The 27384-nt window shown below is 39.3% G+C and overlaps 2 protein-coding genes across 2 annotated transcripts in view; one reads left to right on the top strand and one right to left on the bottom strand.

The window, feature by feature from the left end:
* Positions 1-26549, bottom strand: part of LOC128896214 (synaptotagmin-10-like) — a 48939-nt gene extending 22390 nt beyond the window's left edge. The window contains exon 1 of the mRNA XM_054159425.1: positions 26323-26549. Coding sequence (XP_054015400.1) covers positions 26323-26413 — 91 coding nt within the window. The 5' untranslated portion in view covers positions 26414-26549. The remainder of the gene's footprint in view (positions 1-26322) is intronic.
* LOC128896196 (adenylate kinase 7-like) lies at positions 165-21855 on the top strand. Its single transcript, XM_054159402.1, has 8 exons — positions 165-209; positions 377-727; positions 1921-2120; positions 4903-5220; positions 7238-7389; positions 8253-8392; positions 10374-10532; positions 21458-21855. Exons 1-8 carry the CDS (start codon positions 183-185, stop codon positions 21791-21793), a joined length of 1683 nt encoding a protein of 560 aa, XP_054015377.1. The 5' UTR covers positions 165-182; the 3' UTR covers positions 21794-21855.
* Positions 26550-27384: the final 835 nt, after the last annotated feature.

Below are 27384 nucleotides of genomic sequence, written 5' to 3'. Positions count from 1 at the left end.
CGTTATAGTTGATACGATGCTAAATTCAGTCATGTAGCGCAGCATGACCTTGAATTAGAAAGTTTATAATAAGAAAGATTTAAAGTTAGCTTGCCTCGGATATCCCAGACCTAACCCAGATCTTGAGAGTTGCACACGTGGCAAAGGAAAATGTGCATGTGTTCGACAGCGTGTTATTTAGGATGATTACTGCTGTTTGGTTGATTGCTGTGTGTAACAGTTTTAATCGTTTTGGATGTAGAATTTATCTGTCGCTCATTCTGTGACATGGTGTTTCGGGACATCGATACGTTCAGAGAGAGTCGTGACACGTATCCTCGCAATTTGGACACGTATCATCGACGTTACGGTTAACCTGTTTCATTTTTTCTCGCAGCAAATCAGCAGAGCACTCACCACGGGAAAAGTGAGGAAAATCGAGCAGGAGGAGGCTTTCTTGTTACCAGAAGTCACGCAACAGATATACGATATGATGACGATGAACCTGAACGTCGACCCTGCGTACATAGTGGACAGGATATCGTGGCACTTCGATGGCTCGTTCCGTGACAACATCAACGCTATCGTGAGAGAATATAGAGCAGCACGGAATTTACATCCTGTGAAAATAATTGTTCTGGGACCTCCAGCGTCAGGGAAGACCAGGGTCGCCCAATACCTCGCTAAGCATTACGATATACATTATATTCACGTGAAGTCGCTCATCGAGGACACGATTCGGAAGCTGGTTAGTTCAAATTCCTTTAAGAACATTTACAGAAATTTTTAGAAGTAGAGATATCAACTGATGCGTTAACGCTAAACCTACCATGAACGGTCAAGTGACCGTTTTCAAATTTTTGTATACAGTTTTTATGTACAACATATGAATTGTACATAATTATTTCATGCATTAATCAATTTAGGTCCACGTAAAATATTGTTGTATTTAAATAAAGGAAGTGTCTTTACAACTAGTCATTTGTCCCATCACAGTAGAAATAGTTACAAGTGGACGCCGGTAGGTTTAGTGTTAATTTAGCGATCCTGCCAAATGATACACGAAACAATTAAGTATACTTTTGTATAAACCATTATAGCTCTTAAAAAAGTAGAAGAGCTCGTAAGGTTCATGTCCGTGCCTATGGAACAATAAATTGTGAAGTAAAACTTCGATTATCCGGTTTAATGGTTAATCTGTGTGAGATACGATGGAGGAAAATTTGTATCATCAAGTAGATGCTTCGAGCAAAAAATTAGTCAACATTTTAATCGAAATGGTTACCCTATGTAGGGCAACATTAATATCCTTTTCTGAACGATGTATTAAAGCGAGTCTCGGTAATAGAGATGTGAGAAACACTTGGGAGCATCATGTTCGTATAATAAATCAATGCTCGTAAAATTATATGGGTCAATTGTGATTGCTCTCCGATAAATTCAATCGTAATTGTTTGGAGAAGGCATCTTCTCCTTCCTTGTTGTTATGTGAGCGTATAAATTTTGCTGGAACCTTGGTGCTTTTATTAGAACAACAACGACGTTTCAACCCTCTTTCGTGCAGCCCCTTTCAGGTATTTACATATCATTTTCAAATAGATGCTGGGGCAAAACATGTATCTGCATTTCATGTGGAAAATACTTCTACCTGGCCAGACAATCGTATTCTTCTTTTTCGAGATACAATCGTTGGAGAATTGTGCAGACTACAGTCAGTCCTATAATTATTCGTAGTATCTTTGTTTATTGAAGAAATTTGTCAAAATTTAATTGATTGAATTTGATATTTCCAAATAAATGTTACATTATAAATAAGTATATGAATAAGCTGTACCCATGCGTATATTTATAATTACAAATTTATTTCGGAACATCAAAGCAATCATTTTGTTTATATGAGGATAATTTATCTGACATTGAAATAGTGAATTCTCCCAACAGACAAGTGAAATCGAGGATGCAACGACCGTGGCTGAAGGAGAAGAGGCTAAAGAAGCAGGCGGAGGTGATCGCGTTGACGACGACGAGGACCTCGAAGAAGAGGAAGCTGCAGTCGTCGAAGAGCTACAGGAATTATTAGATGAAATACAACAGAACATGCAGAGGAACAAAGGGCGTCTCGACGACGCTCTTTTGAACAAGTTAGTTCAAACTTTCTCGACGTCATTCGAATGTTAAACACTCAACGATAGAACTACCGATGGTCAACCTAATACTAACACTACATCTTTTAAATAAGATAGCGAAGAGGCGACACTATTCACCTTTGTAGTTGAAAGTTTGAGAAATAGTATTCAATTCTCAAATTTGCCAATAATTAACTGGCGTGGTAGTTGTAGTGTTAACATAAAAAAATGACTGCTGTCGCGCTTATGGTTGATCCGTGTCTGGTATCGATCGCGCATTTGCCAGCAGCATTTAATAAGGCACCCCATCAATTGGGCATTAAGCCAGTATTTAGGAGACCGCGTTCATTTAATTAACTGCCTCATTCGTCCTTTATCGCGGCCAATGAAGCAGGATTCACTCATCCAGTCGAAACTCGATTTATCCATTACGGTTTAATAGTGATCGGGCTACGAGGCAACCGACTAGTTATTTGTTTTAATCATTAATAAAAAATACTTTTAAAAAATCTCTTCGGCTATACTTCCGGAAGACACGTGTGGCCGATCGAGATGGAACTTGGTGGGTACTATGCGGGATACGAAAGGACCCCTGATATACAATTTTAGCTTCGGTAATTTATGCATTTAGAGGATACAGGTTCTCAATTATAAATCCGTCACAACAGTTTTTCGCTATATTCAGCAACAAGGTAAGAATGCCCGAGAGATATGTACGTATGTGTGTGTCATGAGTGATGGTTTAGTGTGATCGGCTAACGAGTTTAGACAAAAAGACTAATCAGAGTTGTCAGGGTTAGTTTTTATGGCGGCAGTCTCTCGTCCAAAATAATAGACGATTTTCTATTTAAACAAATTTGTAAAACAATATGGTGACGTGTTCGAAGCAAACGATCACAGTGACTGAGCAGCTTCCTTTAAAGTATCTGTATCTTTCAAACGGGTGAATTCCCGAAGTTAAAATTTTATATTTGGTGTCCTTCCACACTCTTAATAACAATTTTTATTATGTCGTAGATTTTCCTTCTAATAAGTCAGCCTTTATCCAGAGCGAATAATCGATAGTCCCGACAAGATCGATCATCGTTTCGTATGTATTCCAAACCAAACACAATCTTATCACCCGATTGCACCGATTTTATGTATCAGGAATTTTCCCCCGGAAATTCCCGCTTGGAAGTTCTGCGATAAATCAGCCTGTGCTCGTTGCTGCGAGCTGGGCAAACAGACACGGTACACATCTGTGAAAGCAGAATCACCCTATCGATCCGTTCTAGAGAACTAAAACTCTGTAGGAAAGGCAATAAGTTTCCGCTCGAGTGGCTGATAATACCGAATAACAAATCGCTTCGTCGATTCTATTAAAAATGCGGTGAGAAGGATAGAGGACGCTCGAAAGGATTATACGGGACGACGGTTTCGTTAATTTCACGGAGGTCGACGATTCGACTCGTCGTCTGTTATATTCTATATGAAATAAACGCGCGACAAGCGGAACTTTTTTTTTTAACAGACTTTCGTTGGAAACATGGCGGTACAATCAGGTGAGTTCGGGAAGAAGAACGAAAGGGTGTCGTAGCTTTGTGAAAGTTTTCAGTTCGTTTAAGATTCCGTTTCCTTTGTTCCCATCTTTTCCTACTTTTATTTCGGACGAGTTTGACTGGTCTGGGGCACAGAGAAACGATACCTGTGTCGGACCAAGTTCAAACGACGCGCAGACAGTCGCGAAAGTCGCTTCGAGGAAGCGGCATTAAAATCGCTATCAGCGTCGCTTTGAAACTGACGGGAGAACTTAAGCAGCTAAAGTGCAACCGCTCTGACAATTTCCAGAGGAAAATGACTGCTCGCCAAAGAAGTTGGACGACTGAATTAGGTACTCGCGCAACACTTTACGATTCAAAGGGAAGTTGGAAAATGGAGAATAAAACGTGGATAATTGGCATATGGTGGCAACCTAGGGTTCCAATCTATAACATAAAGATCGTCTGAGGCCTTTTGAAGTGGCAATTCTCTTTATTCAAACTTAAGTAAAAAAGCAATAGTATATCAGTGTCTTCCTAAGCGTTATTTATTATAGAATGTTGCGTATCGACTCGCAAGAATTGTAGCTTTCAAGAAGATGGACTCATCGAATTCATATTAAAAGCCTCACTTAGTACCCGTTCCAACAGATATTTCCAAGCATTATCTATTCCTCATACACTCAATAGAGGAATAACAAAATCTCCTACAGACCTACAGGAAACATATATAAGTACTGTGCTCCCAATTTAAATTGTCGAGAGTCAAGAAACTGAAGGGGACCGGGGCAAGGGAATTATACTGCTCGCTCCACCTAATACATAGCACAGTGTAGTGTACAATGCATTTGTTATGAACCGCGTGGCCAATAACAAAAGTAGGAGCGACGAATTTGATTCAACGGCAACTTAACGTGGGAGCACGGTACACAATTATTAAAGGAAGGAAGACTGATGATCACCAGGTACCCGTTAGTCCTGTAAGCGTAACACAGCTCCGGCATCCCGTTGAAAAAAGATCGTAACTCATTACTCAACCTAATAGGATTGCATTTCGCAACGGTGAGCGTGCCGCCTCGTTTTCGTGAAGTTGAACGCGCGCGTGGGAGTTGTCGAGCAACCGGATACCAGGCCGGCGTTTCCGTATAATTGCGATCGATTCCTTTTACGGACGTCGCATTCACGGGATTGCTTCTCGGGAAATTAACTTTTCCGAGTTATTATCGGAAACTTCTCAATGAGCCGTGGTCCACGGTCCGTGTATAATTCTGTTCAAGATTGTTTCTGAGGAGGCTTCGCTCCAAGGACTGTCGAAATCAAGGATACGTTCTCGACGGATATCCGAAGACTTTGGAGCAAGCTGCGACGCTCTTCGCTGGAGAAAATCTGAACGAACTCGAAGAGGAAGACGAAGGCATGGACGAAGAGGGCACAGACGCTGGCGAAGTTGGTCACACGATCATGCCTGAGTTGGTGGTGTCATTGGAGGCGAGCGACGAGTTCCTGAAGGAACGGATAATCCAGCGACCGGAGAGGGAGATTCAGGGTACTCATTATACCGAGGAACACATGTTACGGCGGTTGAAGGAGTACAGGTACATCGCGTTTCGTTTACTTTGATACTGATCGTGTGGAAATAATTGAGACCAACTAGGGCAAATTGCTCTTCGGGAAATTACGAACAGGAACTTCCATTTTTCATGACATCGATAGCAGACATTACTTCGATAGAAACGAACTGCAATGCATTTAATTGCAGTTTTAGTGGAAACGCTCAGAGCCCCGAGAGCGGAACAGAGTGTTAATGAAACGGTAATTGAATTCGAAGACCGTTTGTAACGTGGTTTAAAAAAATCCTACAAAAACTAGCGTTACAAGTTTAATTAAGGAAAACCACGGCATAATTGAGCAGTTTGCAGAGTTTAATAGCTTGTAGGGTCGCGTAAAATTATTCCTTACGTAACAGGAAGAACTTATATGCGACTCGTTTATCACCGACAAAAAATTCATTTCCATTTCACGATGTTTACGTCAAACCGATTTGTGTTTAAATGTTATATGATAAAATCTTATTGCAGGATGCGAGTCGATAATTGAATAAAAAACGAATCGTGAGATCGAAGTTCGAGTTCTTCATATAACTCGAATCAACAAGTCTGATAATGTTATTACCATGGTCTTCTTGAGTTGTTCGCTAGATTTTCATGTACATTATTATTTACCGAGTAAGATTTACTAATATTCTTTATAGTATCCGAACAATATAAATAGCAGGTATCATCGGGGCATTTAAAGGACACGAGGGTAGTTTTTGATTGATCATCATCAGTTGCGAAAAATTACATCTAGCAGCTACATGCACCGTCTAGACTTTTCCTGACGAAGTGATTCGTTCTTCTCCCCAATATGAGATCATTTATCTATTTCCACTTACTTTTATTTCTGTCTGATTTTCTTCATCTGTTTTACGGGTATCGCTCGACACTAGATTAATCACGAATGACTTTGATGAAAAGCATTGAAACGAATGTTGAAAAACAAAAAATAAGAACAAACGTTGAATGTTCATTTATATGGAGGGAGAAATACATTCTTTTATGACTAGGCGATATAAATAACGCTTCCCTCTTTTATCTGAAATGGTACAGCAGTACTAGGCGATTTAAAAATTTCCATTCGGAGAGATTGATTGTAAATTTTCTATATACAGGCAGAATGACCTTTTTAATCGCTAAACGATCGTTTTATTCATAAAACATGTGGGTACCATTATATCGATAGAAAGTGCAGATATTCATGAATCGTTTAAAATAAATAACTCTAGTTAATCGATACTCTTACAAAGAAATAATGGAAAATATCTAAATGTAAGAAATATTACTTTTTCAAACAATTGTCACAGATACGAAAAATAATGTTTACGTCGGAGCAAACCTCAATTCAATCGTCACGCAGGACACTGCATGAAACGCGTTCCGCAATAATGATTACGATTCGTCAAGAATTGTCACGACCCAAAGGGAAATATATCCGAATCGCGGAATAATTGATGGCGGCGAACGTTATTAACCCTTTATTTACTGAATTTCTTAAAAGTTTTTAAAATCATCTTATGGAGTTGTCTCTAGCAAGCTTTCAAAAAAAAAAGCTGCTGCCATCCAACAAATAAAAACGAGTTTCATAGAAGTGGATTTGAAAGTCGCAATAGGTTTCAAAGCGTTTAATTAATACAGTATCATCATAAAATTGACAGGACTTGTAAGTCCTGCCAGTAAATAAAGGGTTCAATCGGAAAACATAGCGGCACACGTGAAAAGGTCGCTTACTGCGCAAAACTGTGCATCGCGATGGAATCAATAATTCAGAAACTTTTTAGAGGGTACGCTTGTATAATGATATCGTCAAACGGAACCCCAAACGTCGTTTTAGTCGTCGCAGTTTCTCGTTTGCAAGGATATGCTTCTGTGCTTTATACAAGGTGAACCAAATACGTGAAACCACTTCCACATCACCGTCATTTATGATTACCTGTGTGAAAACAAAAACTGTTCGAAGTAGCTTGCAAAATTCTGGAACTCAAGCGGAACTTTGCGCGGATCGATTCGATTTCAGGAGCAGAAACACCGACGAGAACACACCTTTGCAGTTCTTCGACGAAATTGAAATTCACCCGCTGATCATCTCGGTGGAGAACGACGTTTGTCCAGACATGTTTCCCTCGATTCATCAGTGTCTCGAGAGACTTGGCCCGCCGAGGAACTACGGTGAGAAACGAGATACAAGATACTTTCAATGTTGCCGAATTTGTCATTTATCACTCCGTCGAGAGGGTGGCAATCTTTTCTCGTCCAGAAGAAACATGTATTGAGATAACTTTCCTGCCACGAAAATACCATGGGGTTCTGCAAACTTCAGACATATTTGTCATCTCATACTCTTGCTCACAGAATGGTGTGCTAAACGAGACGTGGTTACTTACAGATACCTCGATACATTGTGATTTCACATCAATCTTTTGCTCTCGATCACAGTTTCACTACAGAGAGCACACAGTTTCATTACAATTTAGACTACCACGATTGAAGAATCGTGAAAATAAAATATCTTATTACTACTTGAAAGTGTAATAGTTTACAGCTTAGGGACCTATTTATAAATCAATATCGCTAAAGAAAGACTGTTGCTTCTAGGTCGCCCCTCGAGTGCAAAAGGTTAACCCTCTATCATATGAATTTTGTATTTACTTTATATGACTTGTATCAATTTCATATTTATATATCTCTCCTTTAAAACTGAAGTAACTTCTTAATTCTTTGCACCCAGATGTCCCCTCTGAGGGGACTTTGGAAGTTCAGAGAACTTTGGTAGAGATCAGACAAAATAAATTTTCTCGAGCAAAAAATTTTCAAAGGCTTACACTTTATGTGGAAAGGATTAATAGAAGTAACCTTCTATATTGACCTAATTTTTGGCCCACTACATAAATTCAATTGTTCGTCGTGAAGTAATAATCCGAAGCGAATCAAACTTTCAGTTTCGTTTCTGCAGAGTTACGCGTGCAGCCTTGGGACACGTTTTCCGTGTCTCCCAACCGTGCAAATCTCTACAGTGCTTTTTATCTGGTCAGGACTAACCGCGGAGGAGGCGAGGGATGCGCGAAAGCGCGCCGAAGAGGAAGCGCAAAAAACGGAAACCGCCGCAAAGCTGAAACAGGAGAGAGAGGTCTTGGAACGCAGGAGGGAACGCGAGCAGAAAATGGAGGAATGGGTTAGAGTTTATTGTTTGGAATTAATGGTACATGCAAATTGGTTAAATGTACCAAGATTAGTGTGTGTTCCGTTTATCCGCTTTAAGCTAGCACCTACAGGGAGTCGAAGGAAAGGGGTACATAACTTAGAAGATATTTAGGACTGGTTCAGCTAACAAGGGAAGTTTGGCATTTGTTACACCTTAAAAAATCCGAGGTTTTGCAGGAATTTTTTGATTGGCGCTGGAAAATTGTTCGAGGGGTGAAAACATCCTCTATAAGGAACTCGTATTTTTTATATATTCGATACATTCAAAACTATTTTAGATTTTTTAATTAGAACTTCTATTTCCAAAGCAAATTTATGTGAAAATTGAATAATCGAAATAAGTAAGTAAGAGAAAAAGAAATAATTGAACGTGGTCGTAACACGAATAGCTACTTTGCAACGCGTTCACGTAACGGATTGAGTTTAAAGAGAGCTGCACTCCAATTGTATCACCTCTCCACAACCTTCTCGCGAGCCATTGTCTTGCTCTGCTCGGTGTATTTATAAAACGCACATCCTTTTATTACGATAAAGCTCGAGCAGATATGAGAATCGTTGCACCGCGGAAACGCGAACGCTGAACAATTCGATGCGACCGAATGAAAATGACAAAACAAAGAACTGAGTACAATGGATAAAGAGAGAACCGCGTTTATATCGATTCGATGTCGGTTGTCTCCTTTTTTAGCAACTGATTGGGCGATGTGTTCTGCCTTAACAATGGAAGTCACCGTTTCTCGAGTGGCTATAATACGCGCACGTTGATCTTCCTATAAACAATGTCAAGCCACTTTAAATCTGCATCTCCCAAACGTTTTTTTGAAACTCTTTTATGAATGCTCATTTTTTTATTCTAACATTAAATTTGTTATATTGTTATAATTGAAGGGCTCTGCGCGAATAAAATACTTGGAAAGTCTGTTTTTGTGAATGTCAACTTCACAATTTGGAGAGCACTGCTTTATTATTCGTCGTTTAAATTATAGTTCCCCTCTGAAATTGCTTATATCAAAATTATTGCCACGCATCGCAAGACACTTTTACGACAAACGATGTATTTTATTTCTAATTTCTTGCTTCCTCGACGCGTTTCAAATTGAATTTCAGTATCATATCTTCAAATCCAGAACCTTTCTGGCAATGTTTTATTCGAAAACACATGTCCGAAATTGTAGATTTACGTTACGGTCCGGACTCGTGAAACTTTCAGCTTCCAAAAAAGTTGCTCCCAGTCGCGAAAAAGTATCTCGCAAAAACGTATTTCAGATTCCGCCGTGGCTGGAGCGGATGGAGCCATTTGTAATTCTAATTTGGTTTTTATTTGCTTTCGTCAAAATAACACGATAAATTGCGTCCGTCGCGTAAAACCTTCTTTTTGTCCGTATTTCCTCTACAAAAATATTTGCGTTGTTTATCAACAAATCTCACTTCGATTCACTGATTTTTTTTTCGTTTTTTTTTGGTGGTGGTGAAATTTAATATTCTTCCAGCGACCAATTATTACTAAAAATACATATTGTATCTCATTCTATTATTTAGTTCCATTAGTTACTTAATAGTTCTGAACGGTATTAATTGTAATATACCTTGGATAGAAGTGGGAGTTCCATTAGAAGCGCTTATGTAGTGCCTTTTCGTATCCGCTATCGGAAAATGCCAATCATCGGTTTCCTATTTCGATAAATGAATATCGAAAATCGAAGGGAGCCCGTATAAATCATTCGCCACGCAAACATGCCCTCTTCCCCTCTCGTTCAACACCAATATAAAATATTAGCGGTACAGTTGATCGTCAGCGGTTATCCTTTCTGCACGAAACTAATCAGTGAAAATGCACTCTGCGCAAAATTGTATGGGTTACTAGTCCAAATTCGAATACCAAATATAATGGACTTACCTTCTTTCGAAAAAATAAAGTAAAATGTTACTACCGTAGTATTTTGTATTCGCAGACGAGTCTGATGGAGAAACTGAAGGAGGAGGAAGAAGAAAGACTCAGCCTCATGGGAATGCCTTTGAGACACTACCTCGTGAAGTACATCTTGCCCACGTTGACACAAGGTCTCATCGAAGTTGCAAACTTAAGACCTGACGACCCGATCGACTTTCTTGTAAGTCCAACGAATACTCTCTTACACGTCCATTGTTAGTGCCTTTAGAATGCGTACGATGTTCTCGCTGGTAATTACCCGCGAAACTTTTACTCCTTTCTTTCCCTTTGTTATCGCGCGATATTTCCTTCGACTTTTCCAGGGATTAAAAGTATGACGGAGTTCATGGTTTATCAAGTAACAGTGAATTTAGGTTTAGTATTCAGTATTAATTTTTTAGTTAATTACAAACTACTGGACACCTCAGTGTTCTACTAGCTAGAGATGTTTACTTTAACTGTTACTTCAAAAATTTATCGGAATTCTTGGCAGCCTTGATGCGAACATTCATCAAATATTTCAACACTGGCAATGAATAGCCTTGCATAACCTAATCCTTTAAGAATCCTTAGGGAATTTTTTTATCAAGAATTCCCTATCTACTTGGGTGAAATGTGGAAATGCATTAACCACGTGTGACGTGCAACACCTGGTGAGACTTTCTGCAATAAGCCATTGAAGCTATCATTCAAGAAATTTACGCAAGATTGAACTGCTAATCTCCCATCATGAACGGGGACGTTCGATTAATTTATCATAACTTATTCCTGTCCATACTTATGCACTGCATTGTTGTCGGTGACTTAATCGACGAATAGCGCAAGCAAATAATGATAAAACATCTGATGTGAATTTATTAAATGATAGATAGATAGAACTACGTAGAGGATATAATACCATATATGTAGAGTTTTGGTAAAATTAGCGAATACAACATTCTCTCCATAAAACATAAATTCTCTTCATTGAAATTCAAAGCTTGTATGTCCCATCATTAAAATTGATTTGAAACGCTAACCGGATATGACTGATTTGTAAAGAGGAGTTACGAATTTCAGCATTGAAAATGTCTTTTCACATGGTTAAGTATTATAGCTTCAAACGTTCAAATTAATCCACGTAAATTTATTCACGTCGAAATGCAAACAAGTAGACACAGCTGGATCTCGTTAATGTTACTGTATGGCCATCGAAAAAGTAATTCCGTGAACTTTTGGTTAAAAGCGTTTAAATCATGAACGTTTAATAGTATTTTCAAAACTGATTCGCGTTAACGTTTTCGATCCTCACTTATCTTTTTCGTCATCAAAAATTTATGAAAAACGTCGCAGACCAGGTTTGGCCTTGACACATATAATTATCTTTCAATTCGAGTACATCACAATGAAATCAAATGAAAGTTGAACAGCGAATTCTAACGAATTTATTCATTTTCAAGCGCTGAAGCGAAACTTTGAGCGACAATCGGAATCACCGTGTGTCAGGACGGCGATTAAACTCGGACACGTAAAAAGCTTTTTCGACAAATTGCCTTTTCTGATTTCCATTCGATACCAATCTACCTAAAAGTCGTTGAACTTCACGCGATTGCATGATTGGACGCTGAAAGGGGTTTTAAGATTGCTGATTCTAAGTTTGAACTCAAAATTTAGAAATTCAATTATTTTCTTTATGTATTATCCTTTCTTTTTTTTTTATAAGATTTGTAATAGTTTTCGGAAAACAAATTCCAAAATACCACAACAATTTTAGGGTTCTAAACTAGAAAGAGCCCTTAAGGCAACTCAGTAACGATCTACTGTTCTTCCATGTGTATACGGAAACTAACCACCAGAGGATTGGGATTCAAGCCGATACTTTTTAGGTATAGTATATGTAGATCCGCGCTGTAATCTGAGATGCTGCTTGCTCAGGAAGGGGTATTGAATTTCCATTGGTGGAAACCCTGAATTGCCGAAATATTCTATTAAGGGAAACACAAAATTCTTATTAACTTTCGGAGTTATTTTTTTGGCAGAATCTCAATTATCGCAGAAGCAAGGTTCCTGTATATAAAATAATTTCTGTTTAACCATTCATAATGGCTGCATCTCTAAACAAATTATCCTCTCTTGTTTCCGCAGTGAATGGGTTAACCCTTTGCACTCCTAAGGCCACCTGTACGTACTGCGCAGGAACTTGAAAACGTTCTACTCCTGCAGCCAATGTCACTGCCCACAATTTACCATTAAATTTTAATAAGCGATGGGTAGTCTAAATTCAATTAGTTATAAGATCAATATTCTTAAGCTATAGCGTTAACAAATACGTTAGTTGTCCATTATTTGTTTCAAACAACTTCATATAAATAATCAAATAAAGGACAATATTTCCATTAAACTATTAGTAATTGTGTATGATTATGTTTGGTTAATGAAAATGTAAAATTCTAAAAAAAGTCGTATAATTTAACAAACTGCAAGGAGTTTTCCGTAGCCATTCCATAATTCAGAAATCTAAGAAAAATGGTGTTGGAGTTGGTTACCTGCATATAGCCAAATTGCTTGAAGTGCAAAGGGTTAAACAAAGTGTTATTCGTCGATCTATCTAGATCCCATGATCCTACATGTATAATTATAAAGTTCCCTCGTTCCCTCGATTAGATGACGATCCGCTTCGGGACATCGAACCGTGATAGTAATGGGAGCGTGACGAAGTCCAGGATTAACTGTCAGCCGACCGCGTTGAACCTCTCCGTCGATGTCTCGATCCCGTTCATGTTCAAGGTAATTTTGAAAACCTTGGACGGGATCGAGGATGCCTAACGGCTAGCTACACTTGAATGATGTTTGCACTGGTGCGGTATCGATCACCGCTTTTATGTAAGACAAACTGCCGTCGCGAACAGCCGAAGAAAAAGAGGAGCGCAATATCGACGGGAAGTAAATTCCCATTACCCCTCGACGTAGCCCCGACGGGTTTCGAGCAATTGGCGTTTCATGCTTCCATTCGCGGCTCGACCTTCGACTTAACGTTTTCTGGTTAAAAGGTGATCCATTCCACGCGATCAATCCGTGGTTGAAATCGTTTTATCGTAGCTCTATCCGCCAATGCCTCGGATAGTGCTCGAAAATCGAGAGGCCAATTATCAATTCGCGAGACATTGGCGGAAAATTGGAGTGGAACTCGATGTTGCATCACGTTGACTGTCCTCTTCGAGTCATCTGAGATCCTGGATAAAATTGTCTACACTTGTCAATATAATAAGTGAAGAACACCCATCAACTATCTCAAGGACACTAAACTCTAAAATATTATACAGTACCACTAATCAAACAGAAATCTAATTAAATCCGTCGCTAATTACCAAGCAGTAGATGCGACGAAAAATAAAACCATGTAAAAAAAAAAATAAGTAAAGAATATACTTAATATTGATTTCAACTTTTTTTTTTATCATAGACTGTCTACACCTATGTAACCTGTTTTTTATAATGGCCTCAGCGCTTCACAGATTCTTGATAAAGACGTTTTTAATGCCTGCAGAGACAGCTTTCACCGTGCCATACATTCCTGCAAATCTTATAGTACTTTCCAATGTATAAACTGTTCCGTGTCTGGTTTTTGCAGTTAGGACTAGACAGTTCTGCTTCGACGCGAGTATGAAGTGCGTTTTTCGCGCTAAATTGTGACAATCAAGTTTAGATTTAACCGTTACCATGAAACGATTCAATAAAAGATATTCTAAATAGTTCTGCTTTGATGTTAGCGCCAAGTTTGCTACTTCACGCTGAGTTGTGTCGATCAAAATTAGTTTTAACCGTTACTGAAGAACGTTGAAATAGCAAAAGAGATATTCTACAAGGTCACGTTCGAATATTAGAACGTTTAGCTAGCAAATGACCCTGCCTTGGAGAGTTTTGGTAACGGAGGTCCGTACGGAGAAGATTTCTCGGTAGTAAGATCCGAAAATCATTGTCGATTCCAACTAGTCTAATGAACGCTGGCATAAAAAAAACTTGCTCGAACTACCTACTTAGCTAGTCCATTTGCCTCAGGCTTTGCTCTCGTGGGATTTCAAGTTTGAACAGAAAAAGATGAAGAAATTGTGATGTCAAGCAATTAGTTCAGGATTAGGTAGTTTCTTTTTGATTAAGTAGTGGTTTAGTTTCAGTACATTTTGCGACGTGAGTAGCGCATGAGATAGAATTTCATAACGTAAACATTACAGTCATAATATTGAGATTATTTTATAATAAAATATAATCTCTGCACATAGCGTCGCTTCGTTTATGACCAACCGTCATTCCTATCACGTAGCAATCTTACATTTAGAGCAACATTTCCTGAGGTGAATTTAATTTTTTCTAGATGGTCTCGTATCTTTCTCGCTAATTCTTCGAGTTCAATCCAGCTCATCGGTAACATTACCGTCACTGCGTTCGTTTTATCGAGCAATTACTGTCTCTCGCTCCCATTCGTTCAACCTTCGGCGCAGCATTCCCTATTTGAAGGCTAACCGACCCGATCCAACAAATTCACAGTAACACGTTTCTACAGAGCGTTACGTCCTGTATATCTTTCCACATTTTACGAGTATGATCATCGAAGGTCGGTCTCGATTCGCCATTTATTCATCCCCGTCTGACGGTAACTTTACCTTGAACTTCGATCGACCCTATCAAGGCCATCGTGACGCAAGATGCTCCAGAAACATTCTAGAAAAACGCGATTAAACCTAGAATAACTTTGTAATGTCAATAGATGGAAAAAAATATACATTTCGAATTGTGTAATCTCCACCTTTTTCAAAGTCGGTTAATAAATCTGAATTGGACTGAAGGAAAATAAATCATGCGCTCTATTCAAGACAAACGCGGTAAATGTAATAAATGTAAGTTGATCACATTATAATAGAGAATTTAGTCCCAGAATACACGAAACAATATCACTGTATAATTTTTAACGAAAAATCTAGTAAAGGACATAATAGATTTATTCATCCACAGAAGGCTCAGAATTTACAATTTATTTTTGAATGTGCTACAATAACACAAGCAGGTCAGTACACAAGTCATCGAAGACTATCTTTGTAATGTCAATTGGAGGAAAATAAAACTGAATTCCTAAAGAATGACAGTGTAACAATGTTAAAATAAATATGTTGGACTTTCTACGAGTTTGCTCGGCTAAACAGGAAAAGAGTGTGATTCTACACGACTTACTCCTTGCATACATGCTCTAATATGGATAAATGGAATATTCCATGAGTCTTCTTGGATCCTGTGCGCAGCTCCTTACGACCACCAAGCAGCTTCGCTTAATAACATTGAAGCACCACCTTTGTAATTCCTAGAACCGCATGTGATCGAAGCGTTTCAATATTCACGGAACAATTTCATATGGCGAACATGTTTGCCTCGGTAATATGAGCAGATCTCGACACTTCCTGGTAAACATTTTTCGTATTTTTCTCCAGAGAAGCTCGCATTTGACGACGCCGTGAACGCGAATATGATTGAAGATTTCGTTTTCGATTGTATGCCACGGCTGCTCGAGGGCCCCCTTTTCGAGCTTATGCGATATACTCGTCGATTTTGCAAGTAAAACTTATAATGCTAGTCCTTCGCGAATTGCGTCAAAGTACGGATGGTAAATTATGATAATATGTGGATTTTTGTTTAACACTAGAACCACCCTTTCCTCATTTAATTTCAAAACAAATTGAACGTACTCGTTCTATCACTTACGTTATTATTTTTACCACGTAGCAGTGGTTATAACTGGTGTCGAGGAAGGGGGAATGGTAGGAGAGAAATGAAACTTAGAAATGGACCACGAGTCACGAACAACTGAGAAACTTCGTTCTAAGGAACAGTCGATTTTTCAATATTGAACTCACTGGGGATCTCGAGAACTCTTACCCTTAAAAATGGCAAAACTGAAGACTCCGTGTAGATGAAATTATGTTTGAAGAATGTCGAGGAGCTATTGAAATATCTAACACATTATGTGCTGCTCTAGATCAAGTCTGATCTAAGTATAAATAACACTAGGAGGTCTAAGAACTCTACTTATTAGTGAAAAACAGAAAAAAAGCACGTCCTCTCCTTTCAAAGAAAACTTGTTAATACGTTCCTAGCCTTACTGGGTCTCGACGTTTGCTGGAAAATATTTTCCATATTTTTCTTCCAAGGAGTTCGCGTTCGACGAGGGCATAAACGCAAACAAGATTGAAGATTTCGTTTTCTAGAGTGTGTAACGACTGCTGGAGTGTTCCACTCTGGAGCACACCCGATACACACCACCGCTTGTCGATTCTGTGCCCGTGAAACTTCTAAACCTCTTCCCAATAAAACGATGCCACCTCGATATTCGCCGATACGTCAGCCATTTATTATGAACGTGACGTAAGTCCATCATTTAAAAACTCTAGCCTCAACCTATAATGTTTAAAAAGCATTAAAAATTTTTTTTGAAGATACCAATAATAATATACACTGTGTTCAAGATGTCCAACAGGATGAAAAATGAAACTATTTTTAAATGAAATGAAATTACTTTTTTTCAATTTTCTTTTAACAGTCTCAAAAAAAATTAATTTACATAATCCAGATATCTCTGTTTTAAGATGCAACAGATTTCCTTTGCAGTCAAATGGGTAAGATTGAAAAAAAGAAATGAAAATTTGGTCTACGTGATTCGTGGTATAGATATTGTCTGGTCGATGCAATACAGTTCAACGTACGCTTTGTTGCACGGAATTTTACGATATCATCGTTCGCACCCGTACTCGTAACGGTGAAAGTCTCGCTGTTACATTTACAATCGTGCTCGTAAATGTAACAGCGACGAGTGTTTTCGCGTTCTCGTCGCAGGTGTCTGTAAAAGCGGTGTTCGCAATACAGTCGCGGTTATCGCGGAAAATCGACGCGGTGCACGCGCGATATTACATTCTGGGCATATATATTATAGTTTACTCGACGTGTCGGGATTTGTTCTGTCGTATCGAAAATATTATGTTCCAGCCATATGTACTATTCGTTCATTTCTTGTTGGTTAGAGTGTCTCGTAGGTCGCTAAAAGGTCTCAAATTTAAGCTCTTGGTGGTAGGAAGTCGTGCGTGGTAAATTGGTAATTGAATATGAATAAAATTTAGTGGAATTTTATCGAGGAAGATCCCTTACAGATTCATTTGTGTCGTTCGCGTATTCTTGTAACTGAAAAGACAGAAGACTTGTGAAAAGTATTATTTCTTTATGAAAGATTCTACAGCATTCAGGTGTATGGAAATAAGGCCCATTTTGCACATAATACCTCAAGATTTGTATGGAACGTCTAGCATGTTTCACGTGAACAGCGTTCAAAATGTTTGTTCAACGTCTTTGTTACGCAAATTAAAAGAAAGTGTACATGTCACGCCCAAGTAATTACATAATTGTCTAAAAGTGAAGTATAGCCAAAGGCAGCTTTCAAACCTAACCCAGATACTCGTTACGTCATGCACGTATGAGGAAATCGAGAGGCGATGTCCAGATATCTAAACTACGAGAGATACAACCTTCTTCTGTTTGATTTGCGAGTTTTCCAATATACCAGCGAGTACGGCATTTTGTATTTTCTGGAGAGATCGAGAACATCTGTAGGGAACGTTGGCTCGCATTTACAGTAAACCCCCGTTAATCTTGCTGTCGGGTAATCCCCTACAATTTATATTTTACTTCTTAATTCTGCTAGAAACGAAATTCATGCAGCAATCAATTACGTGGATTTACCGACAAATCAAGAATTATTGCAGACGTATTATGAATGTCTAGAAACTGTGAGGGAGATTTTAATTACAGAACAGAAAAAGAAGAACAAGACTGTTCAGATAAAATTTGGCTTCTTTTAATTGTCTTACTCCATTCAAAACAAGTATAACTTCTAATCCTGATAAACGAGGTTTTATTCCCCTTCTATTTTGAACGCAAAGTACTCTACCAATCGATTACCAGTTATGAGTTTAGCGGTGGGTAGAACTTTCACGTCGTCTGAATATTTGAACAACTCGCATAACTGTACGGCAGATAAATGAAAACCGTGGAAAGTAAAGTGATGAAACTCCATCGCTGTTTTGGACTTTCGCGAGACTGTAAGAACGAACGAAGTTCACCAAGAGGAGACCCGTTGGCGAAGTCACGATCGCTGCGCTTCGCGAAGCCACTTTTCCTCAGTCTCCTGAATAAGTTGTGCGAATAAAGTGCTTGATAACAGTCTTAGTGAGTGAAGCCCAGAACAGGCCATGAAGATTCAATTTGCCACGATTTTCATGCGCTTTCAGCTAGATGCTCGTGTAAACAAGATAAACTTTATTCAAGATAGACGCGGTAAATGTAATAAATATAAGTTTGTTGATCACATTCGAATAGAGAATTTAGTCCCAGAATACACGAAACAATATCACTGTATAATTTTTTACGAAAAATCTAGTAAAGGACATAATAGATTTATTCATCCACAGAAGGCTCAGAATTTACAATTTATTTTTGAACGTGCTACAATAACACAAGCAGGTCAACACACAAATCATCGAAGTGTAAAATATACGACATGAAATGCATCATCACTTCATTGTTCGAAAATTAATTTCAATGTGTTCAAATGGATCCTTATTTTGAAGAAGAATAGCTCGAATATCTATAAACGATCCTATGTATGCACGCGATTTTGTAGACAATACGACGCACGAAATTTCCGTCTAGTTGAGATCCACATTATGGGAGGATAAACAGGCACAACAGGAATTTCAGGAACACTATCGCGATCACAATGGTAAAACTATCCAGCGAGAGTCAGCTGAAAACTGAGATAAAAATTATTGACCGAAAGTCAGACGTAGCGACAATCATATTGGAACATTACTTTTTGTCGAGATTCTATGGTCACGTTTCACTGAAATTGGAGCTTTGTTTCAATTGTTTCTCTGTTTCACGCTCGAGCGTTACATAAGGATTGGCGATTATTTTATAGCCTTTGAGGCTAAATGGAACGCGTTCCACGTTTACGTTTATGTAATTAGAATTCACCGTTGCACTAGTGCAACTGTTACTCCACTGAAACAGGTTTCGATACCTCCTTAAGACTGAGCCGGAAGCATTGTGCTTGTCAGCCTGAGGGAGCATCCGTGGCGTTTACTATCTTTGAGATACTCTAGATATCTGAAAAACATTCTTGTTCTACCAAGGTCAAGTTCTGTGCGAAAAGTAAGAAAGAATAGTCTCGTTGTATTTACCTCTACTTTTCACAGTTGGTAAACGACGTGTTATCAAGCAGTTTGCAAATAATTGGTCGGTGCAAACTTACATATCTCTGGAAGATCTTTTGTATTTACTTACAGATACAAATGGTTCGAAATAAAAACCATCTCTTTCAATTGGAAAACGGGACGTGGAAAAGGAAATTCTTTTTCGTTGTAAAATACCTATCCCTTTGCAATATTATTATCTCTTTCATCAATTTGTTATGATTCTCGGTGTTTGATCTCTGTATCAATGTCGGATACTCGATAAAGCTTCATTTTTTTGCAAAGAAAAACGAGCAGTCGATACCACTCAAAAAGGGATTCTGAAATGACCCTTCAGCCCACATCCCACCCCCACACGATTCGAGCACACACTCGCTGAAGCGTGTTTCTGCTCTTGATTCCCTTCGAGTGGCCGACTAAATGATGGGCGAGACTCACAATAACAGAATGTGCTTGGTCATCGTGTAAACACGAAAAGAGTTTCGAATAATACCTCACTCCTGATATTTCAGTGCACAATACGGTAACGTACAACACGTACACGTAATTGTGTAGATTGTTCCAAACCGTTCATTCAAAGAGACTGGTAGAATGTAAATGAAACTGCAAAACGCTTTGTGTTAGGGCGTGAATAGGCAACGCATAGAGTAATGTTTGTAATCGGATTTAAATGTTGTAAGCAACTACATAATTAACATAGTCATTGTATTCTTCACCAAGAGGAGGTGAATTGAAAAATATTGAATGGAACATAAAAAGTACTCTCTTTGTGAGGCAACCGTGTTTTAAACAAATTGGAATTAAAGTTTTTCATTGATTCTTTTATTTTAAACTGAGGGACATCACCTAAAATTTGTTCCCAAATACTTTTTAGAGTCACTCCGCAGAAGTATTTTCATTGACTACAAACGTTTATATAATGAATCAGCCTCGTCATCATTTTTTCGATCGTTCGACTCCGATCCAAGAGCACTGAAAGAACGCTCCAACGATGGGGTGTATTGAAGAGGGAAAACAATGTAACATAGGCGAGATTAGAAGGCAAAACTGGGCCGGAAACTCGTGAATCGTTGCACGACCCATTTTTAAGTGGACCAGCAAACGCATGCATCGCATTGTGCGTGCGATGGTGCATCACGCTCATGGAAAGAATATCGAATGATATTCCGTTACGAGCTTCGTTTGTCACGTACCCTTGTTGCATACTCTAACGTCTGAATCGAATGCTTCTCAGAATAAAGCGAAATGGCCGAGAATCGTAGATGGAGACAATTTTATTCAAACAATGGATGAACAGAAAGACTCTATCGCGATTTCTTAAAGTTTGCCCTGACGGTTGCTCAAACAAGCTTTCATACGTCCAATGGAAAATTTAATCTCATTTCATAATAGTCGCAATTTTTATTCGAACAATTCCTTTTCGAAAGTTGAATTAAAAAGGATCTCGTCTCTTCACTTTGTCTATTAAATTACAAGTCATTGTGACAATTTTTAGCAAAAACATTTTTCAATGTCTCTCAGAATTAGTAAATATAATAAAAGAAATTAGATACGATTAAAATGATTATCTATGATATATTCATTCTTTAAAGTTGAATAGCAGCAACGAAATAGGGATCAGTTCGTAGGTCGTGTCAACGAGCATTCACGCAAAGTTTCATCGAAATTGGCATCTGACAGTTCGCCATGTTCCCTTGTTACATGCAATCTTTGCAACTACCCACTGCATCTATTCTTCAAGCTCGTAACGATAATCGTGGAAGTGAAATTACAGAGAATTGTTGCAACGTACTTTTGAAAGCCATCGTCTCCTATTCATTCCGGCATCCCGTTGTTGCAGGCCGAGTACTTGTTCAAGGAAAATCCAGAGGGGAAGATGTTCGAGCCCGATTTCACAAAAACGATGCAGTCTGTCCTGGACGTGATTGAAAAGTTCCAAGGAGAGGTTCTACCGCCGGAGGAGCTGGACGACAAAATAATGGAGCTGTTGAAACAACAGGGCGAGCAACACGGCGAGGACAAAACGTCGTCCAGCAGCGGGGTGGATGTTTGCGGGAGTAGAAAAGTCACCCCTTGCTTCACCCCATGCTTCGCCTACGACGACACGATATCGTACGAGAGGGAGGGTGAAACCGAGTCTGTTGAAACAGAGGACTACTGCCAGAACCAGCTGTAGGGTATATTACCCAACGTTAGTTATGTGAAAGCATTATGGTTACATGATTTTTTGTTCTCAGATACATGATGTATAAAATTGTAGTATTTTTTATAATATTGATAAATGAAAAATTTATATTTGGTTTCCAAAAGTAGTTGTAACCTTTTTATTTTTTGAATGTAGACCCAAGCACGAGCAAACGTTCGGAATAAATATAATTAGTGGAACTTTGAAAGCCTCCCTATCTCTACTTTACGTTAAACGTGGTTCTGGCAAGGGGAACGCTTGATGAAGTTTACGCCGACAGATTAGGCTATTAATTAGTCTGCCTGTCTCCATAACAACGACAATATTTAGCCAACGAGGGCTCCAGAATTCTTGTAATCGAATGATCCAAGCATGCTAATGTCTCGCACGCCGTTGGTCTGTTAGATCGCTACGAGACAAGATTTCGATAATGAGTTCGTGACTTGCAACTACGGTAGCATTTCTACACGCTTTAAATATTAATGCACATGCTAACGCCCCAGACGAGCGTTCTCTAGGTTGAGCTAGAAATACCTAGCCTCCTTGAGAGGGCTATAGTGGACAGAAACGTACACCGTTGGAATAATAATGTTTCTGCTAACGCAAGGCGAAGGCTTTGGATTCCATTTTTGTGGGAGCTTGGTGGTCCGAATATGATAATTTCTAGAATATAAATCAAAGTATACCTAGACGTTCCTGACTCTTGCAATTTGGTTCTCTTCGAGTTTAACGAAGACTACCTGAAATTTTCAATGAAGTACAAATAAGAGATACTTTCTCACGGAATGCTTCGTGCATTTAATATTTCAATTAATTTTAACCCTTTACACTCTGTGCCATCTCGTTGCAAAATGTGCGAACAGGAATCATACTACATTAAATAGTCTAATTTTGTAAATGTGTTTTTCTTAGTATCATTAGAGTTTATTATAAATTCTTATAGCTTTCTTGAAGCGTTGACACTAGTGCAAACATAAAGGATCTTTTAAAAGAGGCTTCAGAATTTTGTTTTTTAATATAATATTATATAAAATATAATATAATATTTAATATTACAAAGGGTTGAATTAAATTTTAAAGTACATACTGTCAATCCCATAAGTATTCATACCCTCTATATCTATTGAAGAAAGTCTAAATTAAGTAATAGGTTCGACGTTTTTAAATAAATGTTTCATTATAAATATATACATGTGTAAAATGTATTCATGTAAATATGTATTATAAAAAATTAGTGTGGAAACATCACACCTGTCATTTAATTTAGACAAATTTCTTGAATGAACATAAGGGGTACGAATACTTATAGGACTGAATGTGTGTAAGATGATTAAAATATACAATATGTTGAGCACGAAGATTTATTAAATTTTCCGTTTTAATTTCGTATGCATCGCAGAGAGCGCATATTTGAAAGTCTCAGCGCCCATTAGGCTGGCAATATCAAGGCGAGAAATAATCGTCTTCGTTAATCGAATCTCTTAGATGTGGAAACGCATAGTTCTCCACAGGACTCTCATTTCCAGGTGCACTGGATGAGCTTGCATAAAGAGCTTCCGAATCGAATGATTATAGTCCTTGACCGTTCCGTGCTCGCGCAGCGGAAGCTGCTAAAGCTGCTTTGGTTCGAAAATAACTTCGTCGTAAATGTCCACGTCAAAGGGTCAATTTAGTCGAATTGGTTCACCTGATCTGGTCGAGCGACGCCGCAGCGGGTCACCAATTACAGATTTGTGCATGAATGAACCCGACAGTGAGCGATATGACGAAAAAATTAGCCTACTTCGATCCTCTCTACATCCAATATTAAAAGAAAGAGTATTTACAGGAAAAATGATTTAATAGTATTGGAATGAAAGTATTTCAATTTGGCACAGTTAATTATCAAAATGGAGAAAGCAGGAACACTCGAGGCGCCAATCTATCACGGACCGAATGAAATTAATTTGCAAATCGCATTGTTCATCTGACATTCCTAATCACGGTCATCAGAGCTACGCGATCAAGAATGATGGATTACACTTGATGATTGATTTCTGGAGTACAAACATAAAACATGAAATATTCGCGAAGTGTTACGTTGTTAATGACCGTAATGGGAATCAACGTCACTATTAATTTCGTGAAAATTCGATTTAAAAAAGGAAATAGCCCTTTACCTAGTTTCGTATGAAAAGGGAATATTTTCACGTTAAATTACTTGGAGTGGTATCAAGCTTTAAGCGGATCAAAGGCTGGTGTGTCTACCATTGATTATCAGCACCGTCCCACGTTAATATTTCCGTGTGAAAGGGAGCGCTTAAAATTCGCTGTTTCCAGAAGACTATGAGTTCCTTATCGAGCCGTAGGCGCTCTTACGAGGCCAAGGACGATTGTACCACATTGTTCCGCGTCTTTAATATGACGTCGGTTTGCTCCTTTCGCCGGGAGCACCAACATCTCCGTTTACCTTTTTCATGTTTCCGTTGAAAACAAACGAGATATTGAGTTACATTGGCAAACCAGCTATGAAAAAGGATCTCCTAGTTAGGACACATTTCATCGGAATTACGCTCTCATTTTGATGACGAAAATTGCATATTTATAATTTGTTCTATTTTAAACAAACGAATGCTTCTTGCCACAATGAGCCTAATTAGGACAGCCCTCGTACAATTATCGATTGGTACCCAGGGACAGCAAGAGATAGTCGATAAAATATTGTTTTGTGATACTTGATGAAACATCAAGGTTAATGGACGAAGATCATTATAATTCTCTTTCTAAAATTGTATTTTACAAAATTCCATCGAAGGCTGTCGTCATTTAAATTCATTTTTGATAACACCAAATATTCCGTTTCACCGAGGATGATCAATGAATCGTGGACCATAGGCACTTTGAATAAATATTCGATAAAAGAGAGCCAGGAGTTTGGAAAAACCGTTTCTCAAAGTCTCTAAACATGGAAATGCGATCCGATGAAATGCGAGCCACGTTTCGCTCGCAAGTTGCTTTTCTTCTCTCTGCTTGAACCGCGGTGTAAGGGGGATTGCTCCTTTAAAAACTTTGTATCGGCCGGTATCGATTCTTCGTAAATATAAATAGAGTCGATGCGTGTCGCTTTCAGATTAAACGCAACGCCCACACGGTTTTGCTTTCGATGCACCACTTTGAAATTATGGCGCGACAAATCGCTGCTCAAACGACGGCAAAAATGTTTTTCACAAAACTTTCAAATCGTTCATGATTTTTTACATTGACCCATTTCAAGTGATTATTGTAATTATCCTCTCACTTGTTCGTATAAAAATAAAATCGAAAACCATCACGTATGTACGTTGCTTTTGCGATGCAGGAGTAGACTGTGAATGTTTATACAAACTCAAATTTTTACATACATTTTGAATACTATCTCTTACCTCATAAAACATTTTACATATTTTTGCATTTGCGTACATCCTCATGTTTACCTTTACATTTACACTTGTCAAATGAATTAACATTCGCAGCTTAGTTACCGTTAACACCGAGTCACAGATACGACGCATGGCAACGAACATAACACTGATATAACAGCAACCTAGACTACCAATAAAACCAATCATAAATCAAGAAAAACAACCTATCAACCCTAACGATCATTTCGAATACTCGAGGTGTCCACGATGCACGTCTATGTAACGATCAGCAACTTAAAGTTCCCCTCTACGCAGAAGGTAAACATTTGCGTCGCCCGCCATCTCGTAACTCGATTAATTTCGAATCGAACGCATCGATATCCTCTCGCGGTTGAAAATAAATTCACTCACTCGGCCACTCAGGATTAACGTCCTGCCTTAGGAGCCCTATCGGGGTCCAGGTGTCAAACGATACCTCTCGATTCCAACTGCGATCCCCCCAAGACCGCAAGCTATTAATCGACAGCCTTAATCCCCACTGCCGTGGCCGCAGAGCAAGCACCACAGCAAGGATCGAAAGTGCAATCCTGAATAATTCCGAGAGCAAAGTCGCCCGCCGCTTCATACGCCGCGAGCGCAACGTATATAGGCGGAAGCGCGGTCGCCGGTATATCTGTATCTTCGAACACCTGTTAGCAGTGGCTCGTGTGGGCGGCTCGCCACATCGCCTTTAAATTCTCTTCGCGATTAAGCACAAGCTCTTCCCAACGTCACGATGGTTGCATTAGAATGCGACTCGGCCCGGGTCGCTATCAGAGATGGGGCAATACTCTCCACGCAAAGATAAACAACGGTTTATAGTTGGTAGATAGATTTGGAATTTCGATTGTAGAAAGACATGCTTTGGTTGATCAACTGAAAAGTTTAATCGTTGAATCGAGAAATTAGGAATCAGTTGTCGAGGACCATTGATCTTCCTCCTTTTTTTTTTTAATGACAGTCTTGTATTTTTACTTAATTTAAATTGTCCGTTTAATTTAGACAGAATGTTGGCCAATTCCGATATAGCTATCGCGGTGCACGAGAGGACATGTTTCACAGGGTTGACAGGAACACTTTAAGAGATACACGAAAACTTACCGGCGTGACCCGGTACGGAGTAGTTGGCCTCCTCGCTGGGAACCACGGTTTCCTCCAGGATGCTCTCTGACGCGGTTTTCATCACACCCATGGCTGGTTTTTGGACGCCTGGGGTCGTAGTCGCGGTTCTACACGCTGAAATGGGATGCGACGCAATGAGATCGTAGCACAACGATTACCTCGGCTTGATCGTGCCGCGTTGTCTGCCGTCGTCGGAATGCTCGGCGCCGTTTCGTCGACTTATTGCGTCTGCGTTCGCGCCTGCGTTTCTGGCGTTACCCTTGAGCCCTCTATCCTGCGCTTCCCTCCTTGACCCTCGCGTATATCCTACCCCCCTGGTCTTCCTACCCCGCTTCCTCACCTCGTCTCGGTTAACGGGGAAGCAAGGCAATCCCTAGGCCAGGGTGAACGCTGGCTAGGAGCAGCCCCGGCGTGTCCGATCGGGTAGGGGGTGTGCTTTTGCCGCTACTCACGCGTTCGTCGGTGGCTGTAGCCTCCAAGCTGCATGGTGGGGTGGCAGGCGCAACGCACAGGGGCAATGTCGACCAACTGGGTCTCGGTGAAGGTCTCGGCTAGGCTACCCGTGCCCGATACCGTGCATCCTTTTTGCCTGCCGCTTTTTCCCTTTCGATGTCCGTTGTCGCTGTGCGCTCACCTTTCGCTCAAGTAATACGCGAGCCGTTCCCTACGTGGGAACCATATATAGTTCATCTGTTTAAAAAATTTAGATTCTGCGAGCAATACTCGAGGAAAGTATTACGGTTCTTTTCTTATTTTAGTTGGACTCTTTTGAGAGTCTGGCCAGTTTAGCTAGTTCCACGAGTAGAATACCTTTGAGTGCCAGAGCAGTATATTTAGTTACCTTCACGAAATGAACACTCCTGAGCGCCAAAGCAGTATAGCTAGCTTCGCGAGTAGAACATCTTTGAGTATCAGAGCAGTATTCTTAGGAGTGCAAGGTCCTTTCCCAAGAAAGAGGAAAGTCTAGCCCCCTTTCTGAGATCAGTTGCGTTGGCCAGACGCACAAAGCTTTTGTGCCAGAGGTATCCTACTATAAATAAT

Source organism: Hylaeus anthracinus, unplaced genomic scaffold (genome assembly GCF_026225885.1).
Source record: "Hylaeus anthracinus isolate JK02 unplaced genomic scaffold, UHH_iyHylAnth1.0_haploid 0, whole genome shotgun sequence".
NCBI classification, from domain to species: Eukaryota; Metazoa; Arthropoda; class Insecta; order Hymenoptera; family Colletidae; genus Hylaeus; species Hylaeus anthracinus.
This window is presented reverse-complemented; position numbering and strand designations above follow the sequence as displayed.